Source organism: Mauremys mutica, chromosome 11 (assembly GCF_020497125.1).
Source record: "Mauremys mutica isolate MM-2020 ecotype Southern chromosome 11, ASM2049712v1, whole genome shotgun sequence".
Classification (NCBI taxonomy): Eukaryota; Metazoa; Chordata; order Testudines; family Geoemydidae; genus Mauremys; species Mauremys mutica.
In genome coordinates this window covers 75,261,098-75,282,737 of record NC_059082.1, presented here as the reverse complement: position 1 = coordinate 75,282,737, position 21,640 = coordinate 75,261,098, and the positions used below count along the sequence as shown (strand labels likewise).

At 44.7% G+C, this 21,640-nt stretch overlaps 2 protein-coding genes across 11 annotated transcripts in view; one reads left to right on the top strand and one right to left on the bottom strand.

Moving 5' to 3' along the window:
• The window catches only part of EIF3B (eukaryotic translation initiation factor 3 subunit B), a 33,484-nt gene extending 26,899 nt beyond the window's left edge, over positions 1-6,585 (bottom strand). Inside the window, exon 1 of the mRNA XM_044980614.1 lies at positions 5,876-6,585. Within this exon, the coding sequence (XP_044836549.1) occupies positions 5,876-6,431 (556 nt within the window). The 5' untranslated portion in view covers positions 6,432-6,585. The remainder of the gene's footprint in view (positions 1-5,875) is intronic.
• A 29-nt stretch (positions 6,586-6,614) lies between these two features.
• Positions 6,615-21,640, top strand: part of SNX8 (sorting nexin 8) — a 34,645-nt gene continuing 19,619 nt past the window's right edge. For 3 of the 10 annotated variants that reach the window (XM_044980619.1, XM_044980621.1, XM_044980620.1), the window contains exons 1-2: positions 9,989-10,222; positions 15,205-15,295. Coding sequence is in view for 3 of the 10 variants with exons in the window: in XM_044980618.1 (XP_044836553.1) it covers positions 10,165-10,222 (58 nt within the window). In the remaining 7 variants the exon portion in view is untranslated. Of the gene's footprint in view, positions 7,079-9,913; positions 9,937-9,988; positions 10,223-15,204; positions 15,359-21,640 lie in introns of those variants that run through there. The other 7 variants (XM_044980618.1, XM_044980615.1, XM_044980622.1 and 4 more) reach the window with 6 other exon arrangements.

The following is a 21,640-nucleotide window of genomic DNA, read 5'->3' as shown; positions in this document are numbered from 1 at the left end:
CAGCAGGGTGATCTCCCACCTCCATGCAGCCAGTGGCCTGTGCTCCTCCACTGCCATGCTGGAGCCTCCACATTTATGTATTGACAACATTTGTAGAATTTTAAAATATCGTGCCCAGAAATTTTATTTTATTGGCACAGAATTCCCTCAGGAGTAACAGTGTCACATTGGGAGCTCATGTTCAGTTGATTATGCCCCACAGCCCTCAAATCCTTTTCAGTCATTTCTTCCCAGGACAGAGTCCCCCATCCTGTAAGTATGGCCTATATTCTTTGATCCTAGCTGTATACCATTTACATTTAACTGTATTAAAATGCACATTATTTGCTTGCGCCCAGTTTATCAAGTGATCCAGATGTCACCAGATTCAGAGCACTGTCTTCTTCACTATTTACCACTCCCCAATTTGTGTGTCTTCTGCACACTTCATCACTGATGAATTTATGTTTTCTTCCACATCACTGATAAAATTGTAAATAGCATAAGGCCAAAAACTGATCCCTGTGGGACCCCGCTGGGGAAAAACAAAACAAAAAAAAACCCCTCACTTGATGAGGATTCCCCCTTTATAACAACATTTTGCAATCTAGCAGTCAGTTTTTAATCCATTTAATGTGCGCCATGATAATTTTATATCATTCTAGTTTTTTGGGGTTTTTTTAAATCAAAATGTCATGTGGTAACAAGAACATAAGAACCACCATACAATTCGTCCATCCATCCCAGTATCCTGTCTTCCAACAGTGGCCAATGCCAGGTGCTTCAGAGGGAATGAACAAAACAGGTAATGATCAAGTGATTGATCCCCTCTTGCCCATTCCCATCTTCTGGCAAAGAGAAGCTAGGGGCACTTCAGAGCACGGTTTTTCATCCCTGCCCATCCTGGCTAACAGCCATCGATGGACCTATCCTCCAGGAACTTATCTAGTTATTTTTTGAACAAGTCAAACACCACTAATTTTGGATAAAGAATGGATTTGTTAAAAGATTAGACACATGTCCCCTACAATTCAGGGGTCAGAGGTCACAAAACAACCCTGAGACCCTGCAGAGGTCCTCCAGTGGAACCTGGGGAGATTAGACAACATTAAAATAGGTAACCTTAATTTTTTATTTTTTTATTTTTATTTTTTCAAAAAATGATCTACTATACAAGTAACAACTAGGATAAGTGAGGAAAGGTTAGCGAGCAACTCCACCTCCCCTTTTCTATTTTGTTGTCTTTGCACACTTGACAGCAGTATGCATAGTCTATGTCACTGTTTCTGCTGCATAGTCAGTTTCTCCTGTTTGTGTTGGGATTTTAAAAACAGAGGAAAGAAACATTCAAAATACACACAACTGTAAAACCATAAATTGCTAGGAGGAATCACAGTTTTAATGTAGTTCACCTATGCTATTTCTAAATGTTGAAACCAACTACAGTCAAGTTGATAGTACCTATTTAAAAATGACAGATTATATATTTAACAAATTTCAGGATCTCTCAAATATGCCTGCTACCCATATTGCTATACATGTCAGAAACCTGGACCCTGCTACAAGCAGCCTTGGAGCCGCTAGAGGCATTCTATATGGGCTGTCAGTACCTAATCCTGAGTTTAAAAAAAAATAAAAATAAAAAAATAAAATAAAAATGGTTTGACTTTGTGCAAGATGTCACAATCTCACAGACCTAACCTCCCTTCAGTCACTCACCATATCCAAAAGTGGCACTGCATGCTTTTCAGCCATGTCACCAGAATGAACAAAAGCATCCCAGGACACCGTGCACTCTCCAATTTCCACTGACATGAGAAGGGGTGCACACACTGACCCTACCTGGCATTGCCTGTGGTGCCACCCCAGAGACACAACAGTCCTTAGTAGACTGTGCATTGTATTAATTAGAGTGACCATGGGCAATGGCATCACACTCGGCATTGTGTAGCGAATTTCTCAGAGCTTAATCCTGTGACTCAATGAATTTCTGAGGCAGCATGTAAGAGAACATATTAGCGTTGTGATGTACTGTTTCGCTTCTTGTCAGTGTTCACAAGTCTCTTGTCAAGTCACTACATGGTAGGCCTTTAGGATCTTTAACTTACTAGGAAAAGATCAAGCAAAATTTATTTATGTGGTCTTATCCTGCTGATAGCCCACAGCTGACACAGAAGCATGCTTATCAGTTAATTCCTCCTCACATAGAGGTCTGGGGCAGTGACCATCTTTTTGTTGTGTTTGTGCAATGCATAGTACAGTGGGGTCTTGGTCCATGACTAGCACTCCTAAACACCACCATCACCAGTTTGATTGCTACTTGCTTTTAAGGTTGCATTTACATTAAGAAAGTGGCCTACTGTATTGCTGACAATGGCGATCAGCAACAGGTCCCCTACGATGGGCCAGTTGATTTCACTCAGTGGTAGTTAAATCAGTTTTAGCAAGATCATCCTCCACTGACTCTCAAATCACATTTTCTGCAGTGGTGTTGAAAATAGGTTCACCTAGTTCACATTACCTCTTAGTTCAGGACAAACTGATGCAGATGACTACTGTCAGAAACTAATTAATTTTCTAGTGCATACAGGGCTCTCAGGATGCACATCCAGAGTTTGCAATACCATTCTCCTAGTAGCCAAGACAGCAAAATACATGAAAGACATGGAAGTGTAATCACTCGTCTGGGATTTAGGTGTTGGTAGTTTAGTTTGTATATGCAATAGACACCTCAGGCCCCAGAGTGAAAGAAGGAATTTTGAAATCTCTGCAGGGACATGACAGCTAACCAGAGAGGATGAATTTTAATCAAACATCAATATGTTATTTTACAGTATTTTTCCTTGCCTTAGCAAGAATTAAAAAGATTTTCATATATATAACAGATAGAAATGGAAGCATTTCCCAACAAGAAGTGACAGACCAAAGGCCAAAGAAGAGAAACTCCACTGAGAAGAAATGTTTATGATCAGACAGAACCACTGACTGTATAAGGAAATCTCACAGTTAAGATTTCTGAATGTCTTAAAGTCTTTTGCATAATCAAGTTCCCAGACACCTAGATAGACTGAGTAATGCATATTTAAACTTGTTTTCAGTAGATTCTCCCTGCTGTACTATATACACATAAACACAGCTTTACCTGGATTGAATTAGGGTTGCACTGCAGGAAAGACCTACCAGACCAGGTTCCTTGGCCTGCTCCCCTCATGCGGCTCCTAGCTAGCAATAGCTTATAGGGCTAGTATAGCCAGCATGTATACTCCACCCTACAGTGCAGACAATCATGTCAGGCAGGGAGGTGGTGCAGTGCTCCTGGAATCTTCAAGTGACAGATGTTCCCTTGGGGACCATTACCAGCTGATCTAAACTAGGGAGGATATGCAGACATTAGGAAGCCATTAGGAACCCCCTCCCCCAAGATACCTGACATAGCAGAGGATTTGGTCCACTGCAAAGTAAAAGGAATTAACTTACCAGCACAGTCACAATCAGTGAAGAGTCAGTGGATCAGAGTGGAGAGGGTTGGGACTAAAGATATTACAGAAAAAAGGTGTAAAGCCATTGGAAAGCAAGCACAAGATTATTCTTAGTTCAATGACTGAGATGGACATATTACTTCCTTTTTCCTTCAAAAAACAGATCATCAAGGGAAAGGGAGAACAGTTCAAGAAGCAGTGAGCAAAGATGGAAGCGCCAGGCTACCTGGCCAACTAGCAAGAATTAGATTAAAATCCTGTATCCAGGTTACTTATATGACATTACCTAAACACCAGGAAGAGTTTAACCCTTAAATAATGAAGTGGGAAGGGAGAGCCTACCTGGTTCTGGAATGGAATGAAGATAAAAATTAACATAGTCATTCCAAACTCAGCACAGGGTATGTATACTCCACAGTTTAAAAACTCACAGCAGTTGACTCAGGCTCACAGGGTTTGGGCTAAGGGGCTGTTTAACTACCTCGCAGGATCCTAGAACCCAGGCTCCAGCAGTAATGTCTACATCCCGACTAAACAGCCCCTTAGCCTGCACGACCAGCCAAGGATGTCTAATTGCAGTGTAGACATACCTAAGGGGCATCTCCCAAGATGGGGTTAAAAAAAATCTAACCAAGCTGTTTTCACTGTCTGCTTTAACTACTGCACAAGTTTAGAAAAAACAAACAAACATACAAATAAGTTTCTTAGTCTAAAGCAATTTTTGTACAGTTTTAGAGTTTAACTGTTCTAATGTAGTAAAGTAACATCTCACTGCCCTGCAATATACACACACCATAAATGTATAGTTTACTAGTGGAAATAACTGATTTTCTTATTTAATTTATATGCAAATCAGACACTGCACTTACTAATTATAGGCTCTCATAATGTCTGTCTGTTTCAATACAGTAAATACAGGTACAGCACAATATTGCTTACAAGATTCCACTGCGTGCAAGTTTAGCTGGTTTACCAAGGTCTCACTATAGTAAAGACATGGTTTGAGAGTTGTTTCTCCACCCCCCACCCCTGACCACAACACAACAAATTATATGCATCTCTAGATAATTACACAGGATAGCATTCAACTATATTTTCCACATAGCCACACAACTTGGATTCACTAGTACTAAAAAAATTACTCTTCAGCTATTGCATTCTGAAGATCACATAAGAGCAATCCTATCCACTCCCTGATGCAATGACCCTTCCCCACCCATCTCAAAACTTTTCACTCCGTAGACTTTGAGGAGGGGTCCACCAATTACTGGTGTTGACAGGCTAGTCTGAAAATTCCTGTGCTAGATAATCCAAAATAACTAAAGGATGAGATCTGGGAAGGATCAAGTGAATGACTTCATTGTCCTTAGCTGGCAAATATGCAGATACTTACAAATGTTAGTGGGTTTAAGAATAAAAGGCAATTAAGTTTACCAAGTATTTTATGGTACATTAATATGAAAGGTACTTAAGAGGTTTGGTTTAATAGGTTTTATATGATAATAAAAACACTTCTTTAGCATGCTTCTTGTTTGTGTACTCGAAATACAGCAGTACTAATACATTGTACTAATACAGAAGAGGATCTCTACTGCTCACACATGTACAGAAGCCACCTGCTAACATTGTGAGCCCGTCATGATAGAGACTCTATCCCCACTGTGCATTTGTATGTATAACGAAGTGAGCACCCTCTCCTGAAGGGGATTGTGAATATGCTGCTGTACTAGAAACACCACATACTAACAGCCTGGCTGGCATGTGCTGGATGTAAGAGACGCCTGCTCTGGGACCCCCGGTGCGAATGCCAAGTATCACTACACACCGCGCAGCAGATCATAGGGGCTTGTGATAGCATCAGCTCGAGCTGTACTCACTCCCTCCCCCCGGTGCAATCAGACCAGCTGGCGGGGGGTGGGGGGAGAGCCCGGGGTCTTGAGGACACTGAGCCTCCCCCGCACTCCCAGCGGCTCGGCAGCAAGGGGACCAGGATACACGGCCCCTATGGCGCCGCTGCAGTGGTGCCCCAGCCTTGCTCTTCTCAGCAAAGGGAGCGCTCGGCGAGCCGGGCCTAGCGATTCCCCTCGGGCCGCCCACGAGCGAGAGCTCGGGCAGGACACGGGCGCCGGCCTCCCTCACACGGCGCCGGGGAGGACGGGAATGCAGGGGCCAGCGCAGCGCGGCACGGCCTAGCTTGCGGACTCTACGCCCCCGCACCGCGGCCCGGGCAGGCACCCAAGGCCCCGGCCTCTGAAAGCTCCGCGCGCCCTGCAGCTCGCCCCTTCCCGCCTGTCCAGTTCTGCGCTGCTCCGGCTGCCTCGGGAGGCCCAGGCCCACCCCCCGCGCCTGGAGGCCAGGCCCGGCCTGAGCAGGCCGAGGCCCCCGGCGGCCCAGCCACGCAGCCCCGGCCTCCGCACCTTCCTCGCTGATGTCGTCCACGAAGTCCTCGGGGTCGCTGAAGGAGATGTCGTCCTCGGGCTCCTCCGCGGGCTCGGCCTCCTCCCGCTCCTCGCCCTCCGCCTTCTCCTGCGGGGTCTGCTGGCCGGGCGGCTCCGCCTGGCTCACGCCGCCGCCGCCGTCCTCCTCCTCCTCGGCAGCGGGCGGCTCCTCCCGCCAAGTGGGCGATGGCGGCGACTCCTGCGAAGTGGGCGATGGCGGCGTCTCCTGCGAAGTGGGCGATGGCGGCGTTTCCTGCGAAGTGGGCGATGGCGGCGCCGGCTGCTCCTCCTGGGAGCCGGGCGGCGATGGCGGCGGCGAAGACTCTTCCTCCCGCTGGGGGGGCCCGTCCGGCTGCTCGGGCTCGTCCCCGGACCCCTCGGCTCCGGCCGCCGCGGGCGCCAGGCTCTCCTCCGTCTCCTGCATGGGGAGGGGGTCGCTGCTGGGCCGGCCGCGCTCAGTCAGGCTCTCCGGGGAAAGGCCGGGGGGAGGGGAGCCTCCTACTGCTGGGCCATGTGCGCGAGACCCGGCGGGCATGGCGAAGCAGAACACACCAACTCCTAGTGCGTGGGGAGGGTGGGTGATTTTCCACCCAGCACCTTCCTTTCGCCACACGCTCTGTAATCACCCGGCCCGCTTCTCCCTCCTGCTCCCTACAGCGCCAGTCGCGACTTCAATCCCTACCTCCCATCAAAACCACGTCTCCCTTTTTTCATACACCCGTTTGGTTTAGTCCAACATGGTGGCCCTAGGTGAGGCCTGACTGAACCATCTTGGGAGGTGGAAAGGGAGAGAGACCAAATATCCCTCTCTGTATAGATTAAAAATAAAACGCACCCTGGGTATCAGATACCGCAGCATATTTAAGACAAGGGGGCAAAGTGAGAAAACGGTGTAACACTAGGATAATATATCCCTGGTACGCCTACAAATGTTGTGTAATGGACTTGTCCAATGCGTGGACGCTACCAACGCCAATCGAAGGGAGAATAATATGCGGCCGTAAAATTAGAAAGACTGTTTGAACCCCCAGTAAGAAGGGGTCACGTTCAGGATGGTACGGTCCAACAAGGGCCGCCACATCAGCGCTCGCTCTCTTTCACGTGGTCGGAAGAGCACTTCTGAAGGAGGTTTCCAGGCGCTGGGAACAGGGGACGTGTGACCGCCATGACACTAGAGGCAAAATATGAGCGCGAAGTGACCCTGGTGTACCAGGGTTACGATTAAACTCTGTTTTCTGTCTGGGGCAGGGACCTTGGGAAAAGGGGTACGGACTTGCTCACCTCCAGGGAGTCCCCGTCCCAGTGTCGCACCTGAAAGGGGCTAGGGTCTGGGATACAGAGCAATGAAGCTTTAGGGCACCATCTGCAATCTAGCCACAGCCTAAATAAGCCTTGCATCCGACGAAGTGGGTATTCACCCAGTAAAGCTCATGCCCCAAAACATCTGTTAGTCTATAAGGTGCCACAGGACTCTTTGCAGCCTAAATAAAGTATGGGATGATGTGCTGTTCACATGGGGCCCCATGTGCAGTGAAGCCTTAGATGGATGGCCCTGAGTACTGGGACATGGGGGAATCACCGCCTCATTAGAAGCAGTAGAAACGGGACACAGAACTGTTTTCTCTGTTACTGGTGCCTGGATAAGGAGTGGCTGAAGGTGCCATTTGCTGATGCAATGAGAGATAGTGACTGCCTCAAAACTATTTAGAAGGACATCGTCAGCTTGAAATCTAGTCATTTTGTAAATATTACAAAAGTCATTTCAGGTGACTACATCAGTTGCTGTGCCAATTTTTGTGATTTTATAATCATTCACATTTTCACCCCTTTAAAAATATCTCCTCTGCCACAAGCCAGGACACTGTCTGATGAAATGACTAATTAGGAGAAACACTGAATATAATTCTATGTAAAGTGCAGTCAAAGTCATAACATAAAACTGGAAAACTAGAGAAAAATAATTTTTCTCTAAGCTCTTTTCCGTGCTCTTTAAGTGTCATTTGTAACAATATTGGGTTTTAAATTTCAGTGTGTTGCCCCTTTAATTCCCACATTTCCTACAGAGGTGATTGGCAAATTATTTTCTGAGCAAGCCCACCTATTACTTATGGATGCATTACCTGGCAAGAAGCCATGTAAATTCTGGTAGGAACTCTTCAGGAGTAAGGCCAAAGGAAAAAAAATGTGAAGTATCATTTGAAGTTTGTGACACAGTATGATGTATTCAGAGTGGCATATATAAGTCAGGATGTGAACATGGGTCTTAGAGTTGATTGTGGATATCTTCTCAATTTTAAAGTGACATTTAGGAGAAGAAACTTGAGGGGGAAAAGTCAGGAAATCCAGATTTGTTATTTTGCAAACTAGTCACAAGATGTCACTCTAACTCCTCTCTAATCTAGCTGACTTGGTGTATAATAATGCCTGACTTAATGTTGTAGTTATGTTCCTGAAAAATGCGACTTTAAGTGAAATAATGTTAAGCGAATCCAATTTCCCCATAAGAAATAATGTAAATGAGGGGGTTAGGTTCCAGGGAAGTTTTTTTCACCACACAAGACTATATTTTATATATATATATAAAATACTATACTATATATATATATATATATATACAGAATTCATAAATGTTAAATTTTACATTCCCTCCGCTTTCTTGGATGTGTTTTCACAAAGACCATTATGCAATATGTCTTATTTATTTATACTAGAATCAGCCATATAGTTCCAGATTGAGAAAGAGCTATTAGTAAAATAAGATGGAGTTATGCATGTCTGAAATCCTCATCTGATGTACCTTTACAAAATACATCTGTATGACAAGTTTCTCATGTTTGTATGCTTTATGATGCATGAAGCATACAAACAGTCTCTACTGTATTTGTATCTCATGCCTCTGTTAGAATGAAAACTATATAACTATTGATACAATATTTTCCCAATACCTTTGGAAAAGACATTAGATATTTATTTCAGTTTGTTGTTTATAGTGGTGTTGCATAGAAGTTGACATGCATCATAGGTTTATAGTGGCTAGAAAGTAAAACGTTTTATTGAAAATGTTGAATTTTAGGGACATTGGGGGAACTTTCTGATTGTGTGATCAGACAGTAACAAAACTTCCGTGCCATTAACACAAATTTAGACTCCGCAACAGCAACAAAAACCAAAAGTTTTCCTGCAGTCTCTCAAAGGGCAGGGCTATTGAGGTAAGAAATTTAGCCCCACTTTGACATCAATTACAGGTACCGACAGCACTGAAGGGGCTGAACTTTTAAATTAATTATTGATACCAACTTATTTGTCGGCTTAATTTGTTTCTCAGAGTATGTGTGGTGATATCTGCAAGGAAGTTTATATCTCCAGTAGCTATTCTGTAGAGCAACCACTTTATACACCTCTACCCCAATATAACGCAACCTGATATAACATGAATTCGGATATTACGCGGTAAAGCAGCGCTCTGGGGGGGTGGGGCCGCGCACTTTGGCGGATCAAAGGAAGTTTGATATAACACGGTTTCACCTATAACATAGTAAGATTTTTTTGCTCCTGAGGACAGCGTTATATTGGGGTAGAGGTGTAGTATCCCCTTCTGGTTTCCAGTACAATGTTGGTTCTACCTTCTAGCAAAGTCTGTCGCTGTCAGGTAACTGGTTGTTGGACTGGTCACCTACATAATGTTTTTTCTACATTTTATGATGTCTTATTTATTATGAATCAATATTAAAATGTAACTGCTTTTACAGTACTCCAAGACCCTCAGTCAGCAGACAGAGATTACCACCTGTTCTAGTATTTTTTAATTTAACAAGGTTGATGGTGAGAAAGCTGATGGGTCCCAACATTATCATGAAGCCATGAAATTTAAGTGTGTGTGTTAAGTGCTTTGCTAAACCAGGGCCATTGTCACGTTGTGATAGGATGGCATTTAGCTGGAATACAGTGATGTCTGGATGTGATGTGCTCCTGTCAGAACATCACAATGTTGTGTTGTGGCAGGACCACACAGCATAATGGTGTTGCATCAGAAAGCCGTGGTATGGGTGTCCCTATCTCCCCCCTCTGGGCCCCGTCCCTGCCTGGGGACCCCCCCAATCCCCCGTGCCCCTTCACTACTCAGCCTACAAGGCCCAGCAGCCCCGGACACCTCCCCTCAGCCCGACCCAGGGCAGGCGGAGTCGGACTCTCCCGCCCCCGCTCCGCCCCCTCAGACGGGCGGGCGCTGAGGAGGAAGGGGAGGGAGGCCGCTGGGATCCCGGGCTCACATGACCGCTGGCGAGATGGACGGGGAGGTGCCCGCAGGCTCGGGGGGAGCTGGCACAGGTACGGGGCTGGGGGGCTGTGAGGGCTGCTTCGCCCCGGGAGCTGGGGCTGTCTCTCCCCCTCTCCTCAGCACCGCCATCCACGGGAGCCGGGCGCAGGAGGAGGGAGTGTCGGGGTCTGTCTCTCTTCCCCCCTAGACCCAAGGGAGCTGCGCGCAGGAGGAGGGGGTGTCGGGATCTGTCTTCCCCACCACCACCCAAGGGAGCCAGGCGCAGGAGGAGGGGGTGTCGGGATCTGTCTTCCCCACCACCACCCAAGGGAGCCAGGCGCAGGAGGAGGGGGTGTCGGGATCTGTCTTCCCCACCACCACCCAAGGGAGCCAGGCGCAGGAGGAGGGGGTTTCGGGGTCTGTCTCTCTTCCCTCCTAGACCCAAGGGAGCCGGGCGCAGGAGGAGGGGGTGTTAGGGTCTGTCTCTCTTCCCCACCTAGTGAGCATTGGCCTGCTAAACCCAGGGTTGTGAGTTCAATCCTTGAAGGGGCCACTTAGGGATCTGGGGCAAAAATTGGTCCTGCTAGTGAAGGCAGGGGGCTGGACTCAATGACCTTTCAAGGTCTCTTCCAGTTCTAGGAGTTTGGTATATCTCCAATTATTACCCAAGGGAGCTGGGTGCAGGAGGAGGGGGTGTCGGGATCTGTCTTCCCCACCACCACCCAAGGGAGCCGGGCGCAGGAGGAGGGGGTTTCGGGGTCTGTCTGTCTCCCCCCCCTAGACCCAATGGAGCTGGGCGCAGGAGGAGGGAGTGTTGGGGTCTGTCTTCCCCACCACCACCCAAGGGAGCCGGGCGCAGGAGGAGGGGGTTTTGGGATTTGTCTCTCTTCCCTCCTAGACCCAAGGGAGCCGGGCGCAGGAGGAGGGGTTGTCAGGGTCTGTCTGTCTTCCCCCCCCAGACCCAAGGGAGCTGGGTGCAGGAGGAGGGGGTGTCGGGATCTGTTTTCCCAACCACCACCCAAGGGAGCAGAGTGCAGGAGGATAGCGTGTGCCAGGGCTGTCTCTGCACCTCTTCCCCCACCTAAGGGTGTCGGGCAGAGGAGGAGGGGGTGTCGGGGTCTTTCTCCCCCCCCACCCAAGGGAGCTGGATGCAGGAGGAGGGGGTGTCAGGGTCTCTCTCTCTCTAGGGCCGGATTTCCAATTAAGCGCGTGCCTACTGTGCCTAAGGGCGCTGGCATTTTAGAGGTGCCTTACCTCTCTCAAACTGTGTGCAAGAAGATGATCAGCTAGGGGACGACAACGCTGAAGATGCTGTGCCTAGGGGCCTGTAAGGTGTAAATCTGGCCCTGTCTCTTCCCCACCCCCCACCCAAGGGAGCCGGATACAGGAGGAGAGGGTGTCAGGGCTGTCTCTTCCTTCTCTCCACCAACTGGGAGATGGACATAGGAGGTGGCAGGTTTCAGGGCTTTCTCTTTCAGTTTAACTGGGAGCGTCAGGAATGCCTTGCTCCTCCCCACCTCCCCAAATGAGTTAGGCAGGGGAGGGTGTTTGTCAGGGCTGCCTTCTCCCCTGCCCTCACCCCTGACAAAATGCTGAGGAGGAGGCATGTAAGAGCTGCCTCCCACTCAAGAGAGCTGGGCGGGGGCCATGTGGTGGCGTGTACCTGGGCTGCCCCACTCCACCCATTTCCAAAGAGAACTAGACTCACAGTGTTGGTCTGCAGAGATGCCTCAGCCAGTTCCATTCCCCAGGGACTTGGGCTGAGGGGTATTGATGTGCCCTCCCCATATCTTGGTGATGACCAAGCCACAAAGAGGCAAACTGACGTGCCCAGTGACTCTGTGGATCATAGGCTCTGTTAGTACCTGGTTTACTGAACTAGTCTTTCCAAGGTTTTGACCTCAGGCATGAGTCGAGTCCATTCTCATCTTGTGTTTAGCCTGCCTCCTCCTGTAGGGAGAGAGCTGGTAGTGAACTCATGTATCTTGGCTGAGGTTGGTGCCTGCCTGTAAGGGAAGCTGTTACCACTGGAGGGTAGAGAGAGTTAATGGATTGCAAAGTCAAATGGTTTTTATACTGAATGAATTGTGAACAAGATCGCAGTATGTTCAGGGCACTATTTGCATTTGTTAAAGATGTGGATACATTTTTAATGGTTCCCTTCTCCATAATTTAATCTGAAAACTGAATAGTCTAGCAAACTGTGAAACACTCTCACTGGGAGTGATAGAGTGGACACTTTCATAGCTGCTAAAATGAATATTTTTTAGTGTGTTTTGTTTTACTGTGGCTATGTAAGTGGATTCTGTGACACTTTAAACACTTGGTGAAATTTATGATGCAGTCTGCTAGGTACTGTCATCATAGACAGTCTGGGCAGACTCTCCATGACGTGGAACACTTCTCCTTTTCCAATTGACGCAAGCCAAAAATAAATCCTCACTTGAAAAAGACATTCAGCTGCATTTTCTTAAAACTTCAGCATTGGGAGCTGCTCTTAAGATCATGACCTTGGGTGAAACTTGCAGCACTTTCTACCAGTATTGGTTATCCAATGAGAAAGGGAGGGAGCTTCTGATGTCTTATTTATTTATTTATTTTTAATATATGTTTTTTAATTCACTAGACTTCTGGTAATTTAAAGATGGGAGGGGGGAGGGACAGTTGTATGATCATCTCCATCTCTCTGAAAGGCAGGGTATGCCCCCCTGAAAGCTGATCTATTGGATATTAATCAGATATCAATTGCAGAAGAACACTTTTCTGCCAATTTTATCTTTGAGGGAGGAAAGAGAGATACAGTTAATTAGAGCAGCTTCAGACAGCTGATCACTAATTATTGTTCTGTGGGTAGTGTTTTGTGTCCACTTGACAACACGCAAAGGTAGAGTTAACAAAAGGTAAGTAGGTTTTATGCATGAAAGAAATAATAAGTTTGGTAGGATTGCTTCCAGCATCAGGTATGTGCGTCATTTTGTTAACCCTACAGATATGGGGTTATTGCATTTCTCCCCCTTGGTCATGTTTGTAAAATAAATCTGGGCTGTTGCTGCCAAGGACCAGTGTAAGAGATTAAAAGAAGTGTCTTTGTGAGATGGTGTTCTATAGTACCAGAGAGCAAGCTTGGTTAGGTGTGTCTGTTGTGAAAAGTTCTGATCTGGCTGCTATAGGAGGCTTATAATGATGAAACAGTGATGGTGTTTTAGCATAGCCTGTTTCTAATCTGATTTTCTGTCTAGTACTTCTGTAACTGACTGACCTGCTCATCTTCATTTGTCTTCCTCTGACAAATCTTGTATTGTAAACCGTGGGAGTGAATCCTTATTGGGTTTTAGTGAAGGAAGCCTTGGCTGTGGAAGGGAGGGTAGACTGGATGAACTTGCAACATTACTTTTATCTCTAGCATTGTGGTGTGGGTTTTATGGTCCCTGTTCAGTTTGAGATGGTTGAGCTCCTCTTCTGTAAACCACCATAGTTTGGCAGCGTATGCTCTAGGAAGGCCAAAGTCTTCTCTTCTCTACAATAGCGAGGCTTCAGACAGGCTGTTGATGGATTTTCTGTTGCAGGACAGGTGGACTACTAATCTATTTGCCTTTCTTTGTCCCTAGAATGAAAGGTACTTTTTAACAGAATCTAATTATAGAAGGTTAAAAAGTAATTTATATTATTGATGCAAGTCACTCTTTCAGAAAATAGCTGGCACTAGTAAGTTAACTTTTTGGTTGTTTATGCCTGTACTGCAGCTTGTTTGGAGCTGATGATTATTATGGCTAGTCCTGAAAGCCAAGTGCACTGCTAAATCCAGATGTTTATTTTTCTCTAGTGGTAAATCTTTAACTGTGTGTGCAGACCCTGTGCACCAGAGAGGAGAGAATTGTACTGGTTGCAGGCAAGTGGAATTTGCAGTCTCCCCTCCCCCTGAAGCTTTCAGTTCTGAACATAAGGTCTGTAAATGCATTGGCTAGGAATTCTACTCTTCAATAATATTTGGAAGGGGGGTGAGAGATTGGTTTAATTGATGTTGTCACCAAACTGGTCTTTTGCCAATGCACTTGTTTTACTGCATGATAAATCTATAGTTAAAATACTTTGTCCCTAGTTTTCGTCGTAGATAGCTGCTTCACGTGCAAGGGAGGAAAAAATGATGATAGAGCAGGATAGTTGTTTCCTTTGGATGAGGTTCTTCAGGCCTTAGTTAACAAGACGGGGACTGCAGAAGCTTGACAGTTTCTAACTTTAGAACTTCTCGTGGAATGTACCTAATGCAGTTTCATCTTGCTGGGGGATTCTAGCAAGGCTGCTGTGGCTGGTGACTTCCTGAAAACCATCTTCAAACAGGAAAGTCTTTTGGACAGCAGTTACATGCCTAGTCATTAAGCTCAGGTTATCTTTTGAGTTTAGGGTGCTAAGCTTTGTTTCAGTTACTGTTTACTTGCTTTTTATCTCTTGTCACACCCATATGTTAAGAGCAACAGTTTATTGATCTTGAATTGAGGATTGAAATTTGCACTGGCCATGACTTCGCTCTCTCTGTAGTCCATGGGAATATTCCTCAATGGATTCGTTCCTATACTCCTGCTATTTCTCCAATTTGTAGCTGTATCTCACTTTATTATTATTATTATTATTATTATTTGTATTATTGTAGCTGCGCATTGGGACTATGATCTTCTGCCTGGTTTGTGGATGGAATGTGCTCTGTGTACAGTATAAGGACTCCTTGTCTTATCGAGACTTGGAAAATCACTTGGCGAACAAGCAGCATGGTTGAGCGGACAGGGCACAAGGCTGGGACTCAGGAGGCTTGGGATCAATTCCTTGTTCTCACACACAATCACTGTGTGAGATTGGAGAAATAATTTAATTTGGACACAGGTTTCCCTTCTGTAAAATGGGGATAATGATACTTATCTTTTTTTGTGAAGCATTTTGAAGTCTGTGACTGAAAGGTGCTGTAGAAATGCTAATTGTCATTATTTTATTAAACAGTCTTCAGGTAACATAGTACCCGAATGTTTTGAGTGGTGCCATTAACTCCCTGCCTGATCCACAGAATCGGAAGTGAAGGCTGGAGCAGCCCTTGCAAGTGGTGAAGCTCCAAGACACATGCTTGAGACTAAAAGGTCGTCACCAGGAATGCTTGGGTAATTGGACAGACATGAAAAGTGAAGAGCAAGATCTTTCTAGTCCCCACATCATAATGCTTTGTAATTATCTATTATGGAATTGAATAGGTGTCCTTTTTGGGTGTGTGGGAGGCCGGTGTGGGGTGGAGGTTGCAGGCAGCTGTATGTTGGTGAGAAGGGAGGAGCAAAGGTAGTATAATTCACAAGCCCTCAGCTAACAGAAGTTACAGCTGAAGGGAAACCTAATGGATAGCTTACTTTGAACCTGGTCAGAAGAATGCCTTCTCTTTCATGTTGAACACAGACCTGCATAGTAAATAGAAGACTCTCCTGGAGAAAGTGGACTGGATTCTCCTGGGTCTCGCCCTGGTAGATCAGATGAATTTACAGGAGATTTAAAAACAAGAAAAACTGAGTATCAAAAGCATCCTAGGCCCCGTGATGGGGAAAGGAAGGGCTTCCTTACAACACACTTTTTAGAGTTACTGTTTTCTCTTTGAGATTTCAAACTATGTAAGACCTTTCAACATAAGATGAGGGAGGGAAAACAAATTGAATTTTCAGTTGAGGGACAAGCCAGATGTTCAAGGAAGGTTGGTATGGACAAGAAAAGGGGGGAATTAAGAGGTGAGGGGATTGAGAGGGGTTGACTGATACAGTAAATAGATTATATGTTTAATCTGTAACTCCTGAGGTTTTGGTGGAAGGGAAAGGGAAATGCTGATGAATGATACTTATATTATTGTTTCAATGCTCCTGGCTCAGAAGTGTAAGTGAAACATCTGTTTTTGCCAAGGGGAAATCTGAGGTCTCCCCATGCATAAATGTACAGCTCTGGCTTCCCTCTTTTGAGATGTGAAGCCACCTCTTCTCCCTGAGGCTCTGACCTGTGATAATGATGAGGAAATTTCAGCTTCCCTTCCTGAAGGGTTAGCTTTGTTGCTTCCAGAACATTTTTTGTCTTCTTGTAGGAAATCTGCTGTTGCTAACATAATCACTACTTCTATGGCACCTTATATTGGATGCCTAAGCCCTTTAAAACCATGAATTAATTCAGCCTCAAAACCCACTAGTGAGGTAGGGAGTTGTTAGTTTTTATCCATCTGTAAAATGGGGATAACAAAGTTTGGAGAGTTTGACTTGACAGAACTTGACCAGGAATAAAACTCCTATCCCTTGATTCTATGTCCTGTGCCTTAACCACTAGACCAGGGATTGTCAGCCTTTGGCACTGGGCCCGTCAGGGAAATCTGCTGGCGAGTTGGGACTGTTTGTTTACCTGCAGCATCCGCAGGTTCGGCCGATCGCAGCTCCCGTTGGCTGTGGTTCACCATTCCAGGCCATTGGGGGCTGTGAGAAGTGGTGGCCAGCACATCCCTCGGCAGCACATTACCTGCCCGCCAGTGGCTTTCCCTGACGGGCCGCATGCCAAAGGTTGCCGATCGCTGCACTAGACAAACCTTCCTCTTTTAAAAGTAAATGTGCATACATGCATGCATACAAAATTGATGTAGTGTAGCAAAGAGACCTGCACTGGCAGGTGGAATCTGCACAATATGGACTTGGAGGTCTTGTGATCCCATGGATGACCAGTTATAGAGAGTGCAAATTGGGAGTCTTCCTGTCTTGTTGAACTAGGTGCATGCATGCAGGAATTTATCAATGACTTGCCATTACTGCAATGGATGGATGGTATCCATGACTATTTTTACCCATATTTGTGTATCTTGACATAAGAGTGCAAAAAGAGCAGCTTCCTTTGAGTTATTCTCTAGGTAAAGGGATGGATTGCAGAAGGTAGCTAAATTCCTTCTGTTTGTTACTAACACTCCCTTATACTGTCATGGAGCACTTCATACCTGATATCTCTGGCATATATACCGTCCTATATATGTAAACCTTACTATATGGTGGTCTGCTGAAATCAAAGGGAATGTTTTCACAGGTGTAGCTGTGCAGGTCTACACAGGGCATACATAACAAGAAGGGTTAAATATTATTTCGAAGGGGGTACTTTTAACTTCTATCAGTTGGCTGAATGCAGCTTCTCATACCAATGAATTCACACCATTATTCACTAGTTCAGGCCAAGAATCTTGGGTCTGTTCCTAAACTGGTTTCTTTGTCAGTAGAGTGAAAAATGTTGAACAGCTTTAGAGTGTGTTGTTCTTTAGGGTTAATATTAATTCCCTAGTAGTGTTTTTCCCAAAATACTGGCAGGTGTTCTGAAGTTATCCTTTTGTCTTCTCTGACTGTTGGTCTAAGAACACAAGCAGCACAAGTGCAAGTTTAACCTGCTTGGTCACCCAGGTTGTATTACGCATGCTGATGTTTTTGAACAATTATTGTTAATACGAGGGCTGTCAAGTGATTAAAAAAAATTAATTGCACGATTAATTGCACTGTTAATAATAGAATACCATTTATTTAAATGTTTTTGGATGTTTTCTACATTTTCAAATATATTGATTTCAGTTACCACATAGATTACAAGGTGTACAGTACTCACTTTGTATTTATTTTTGATTACAAGTATTTGCACTGTAAAAAAACAAAAGAAATAGTATTTTTCAGTTCACCTAATACAAGTGGTGTAGTGCAGTCTCTTTATCTTGAAAGTTGAACTTACAAATGTAGAATAGTGTACAAAAATAACTGCATTCAAAAATAAAACAATGTAAAATTTTAGAGCCTCAAGTCCACTCAGTCCTACTTCTTGTTCAGCCAATCGCTCAGACAAACAAGTTTGTTTACATTTGCAGGAGATAATGCTACCTGCTTCTTCTTTACAATGTCACCTGAAAGCAAGAACAAGCGTTCTCATGGCACTGTTGTAGTCGGCGTCGCAAGATATGTATGTGCCAGATGCACTAAAGATTCATATGTCCCTTCATGCTTCAACCACCATCCCAGGGGACACGCATCCATGCTGACCCACCCATTCTGGGGTTCTGCTCAATAACAATCTAAAGCAGTGCAGACTGATGCATGTTCATCTTCGTTATCTGAGTCAGCTGACACCAGCAGAAGGTTGATTTTTCCTTTTTGGTGGTTTGGGTTCTGTAGTTTCCTCATCGGAGTGTTGCTTTTCTAAGGCTTCTGAAAGCATGCTCCACACCTTGTCCCTCTCAGATTTTGGAAGGCACTTCAGATTCTTAAACCTTGGGTTGAGTGCCGTAGCTATCTTTAGAGATTTCAGGGGAACCTGAGGTACCTTCTTTGCGTTTTGTCACATCTGCAGTGAAAGTGTTCTTAAAATGAACAATGTGCTGGGTCATCATCCGAGACTGCTATAACATGAAATATATGGCAGAATGTGGGTAAAATAGAGCAAGGGACATACAATTCTCCCGCAGGGAGTTCAGTCACAAATTTAATTAACACTTTTTTTTTTTTTTTAACAAGCATCATCAGCATAGAAGCATGTCTTCTGGAATGGTGGCTGAAGCATGAAGGGGCATATGAATATTTAGCATATCTGGCACATAAATACCTTGCAGTGCCGGCTACAAAAGTGCCATGCACATGCCTGTTCTCACTTTCTGGTGACATTGTAAATAGGAAGAGGGCAGCATTATTTCCTATAAATGTAAACAAACTTGTTTGTCTTAGTGATTGGCTGAACAAGAAGTAGGACTAAGTGGAATTGCAGGCTCTGAAGTTTTACATTGTTTTGTTTTTGAGTGCAGTTATGTAACCAAAAAAATCTACATTTGTAAGTTGCACTTTCACCACAAAGAGATTGCAGTGCAGTATTTTGTATGAGGTGAATTGAAAAATACTATTTATTTTGTTTATCATTTTTACAGTGCAAATATTTGTAATAAAAAATAATGTACACCAATTTCAATTACAACACAGAATACAATATATATATGAAAATGTAGAAAAAACATCCAAAATATGTAATAAATTTCAATTGGTATGCTGTTGTTTAACAGTGCCATTAAAACTGCAATGAATTGCGATTAAAATTTGTAATCATTATTAATTTTTTTAGTTAATCGCGTGAGTTAACTGCGATTAATCAACAACCCTAGTTACCACACACATAAATGTGTATTATCATAATTGATGCATGCATGCATAGACATGCATGCATCGACAGTCTTGCAATTTAAATAAGCTACAAAACATTTCAGGAGAGATTGGGTCTGGGGATTATTGATGAGGAGAAGGGATTCTTTAAAAAGGTGGGTGTTAGGCAGGGGACTAGGAAAATAAGGGGGTGCTTGATAATAGATGAAGACAGGAAGAGTATTGCAGGTTTTAGGAGTAGCATGCTAAAATTTTGATGGGTAACACATGTCTGGCAGAGATCCTCAAGATGGGCTTTCATTCTGCATTTTTTCCCCTAGTGTGCAGTGTGAGCTCTAAACCCCATGAGGAATCTAAGGCCATTCACATTATTAACCCTTTGGAAGCTGAATACTTTTCATAGGGTTGCTCTGAACATTAATTTGGGTGGATTTATGCCAGTGTTCTGAGGGTTACAGCTAAATGTTGGAAGATTCAAGATTCCTCCTGCAGGTTCTTTTCCCCTATGGTCCTCAAATTTTGGATGCCTATCTTTCCCCTCCTGTCTGTTTCTAAGGATTGCCATTTCTTGCTGAACCTCTGGTTTGGAGGAGTGCAAGTGTCTTATTGTGGAATTTTTACTTTATTTTATATGTCAGCAAGTAGGGTGATGGGGAGTGAATACTGGCATACGGAGGAGGGGGTTTTACATTAGCGTTGGTTGACCCTGTCCTCTCAGGAAATGGGTGGGTCACATTTTAACCAGTCCCTGGTTAGAAGATTGTTTTCCTGTCTTTCTTCCTCTGAACGTGAGTTACTCACATGACAGCGCAGAGAACCATGGAGTTCTATGTGAGGTGCTCAGATAGCCCTGAGTCTACACATGACATAAGTTATTAAATAACCTAAAGGTGGAAAAGGGAACTCTCAGCGAATTGGGTTCAGGTATGGGGCAGGGATACGATAAGTCCTCTCCACAATGGGATGTTCAATTGCATGTTTTTATAGATTCACAGATTTTTATTACCAGAAAGGACCATTAGATCATCTAGTCTCATCTCCCTGCGTATCATAGGCTACTAAATTTCACCCAGTTATCCCTGTATTAACTTGTGTTTGGCTAAAGGATATCTTTCAGAAAGGCATCCAATCTCCATCAAGAGATGGAGAATCCACTTACCGTAGGACAAGGGCTGAAATGCTATATTCTGCATCTGGAGACAGTTACTTTAAGCATGCCCTTGCGCCCAGGCCTCCTTACTCTGTAATTTGGAACAAGCACTGGGGTATTTGTTATGTAAATGGTGCTGCCTGTGTATGCTGCACTGGGAGAACTCTGCCAAATAGAAAACCAGTCTGTGTCCCAAGGAGTTTCCAGGCTAAATGCATGAGAGGGTACAAATCAAGAGAACAAACTCAAGCTGTCCCAGTATGGTCACTATTGCTAGAATGCTTCATGGGAATAGGTGGATATTCAGAAGCCTTGTGGTGGTGGTGGTGAGTTTGGTATGCTTCAGAAGGCTGCTACAGATGTCTGAGGCAGCATGGAAGAAGGCCTGAAGTCAGAAGTGGGTGAAGTTGCTGAAGAGTGGTTAGGAGAGAAGCTTGGATGGCTCAGAGGGCCTGTGGGGTGTGGAAGGAGAAGAAATACCCAGCTTTTTACACTCAAAGAGCTTCTGAAGCTGATCTAACTAGTGATTAGTCTCCTTGATGAGACAGTATCTCTGTGAAAGAAGCTGTGGCCCCAAATTGTACATCTCCTAAGAAGGCAACCAAGTAAGTTATTTAAAATCCCCCTTGGTGTTGGATTAGGAAAGGAGAAATCATCTCTTTCTGGGGCTCTTCTGGTTGTAGGAATGTGAATTAATTCTGTGGATTGATTTTTAACATTATGGGATGATTTGAGTCTGTTGGGTACTGTTGACTGAAGTGCTGCTCTATCAAAGATGAAATGGGGGAGGCTTCTTCTTCTGCATTAGAGAACCTGTCTTTTACCTCACTACTTTTGTCCTGACCTCACTGTTTTCTACCTCTCCTTCCCTCTTTCCTAGTCCAGTAGAAGCCTTTTTAGCATCTGTCTCTTGGCTGGAAGGACAGATATGTTGCAATGTCATCCAGGAGTAAACAATATTAACATTAAATCAGATTGCACTGATTTCTTCCAAGTTACTGGCACGTAAATCTTCTAGAAGCTATTATATAGGCAGTTGCCAGGTGATTTGTTATCCTGAGCAATGCTGAGGTTTCAAGGCTCGCTTCTTTGAGTCACATTAGCAGGAATGTGACGACTAACTAGGGGTATGGTCATTTGTCCTGGATTTGGTTTGCTTTACTTAACAAAAGTCA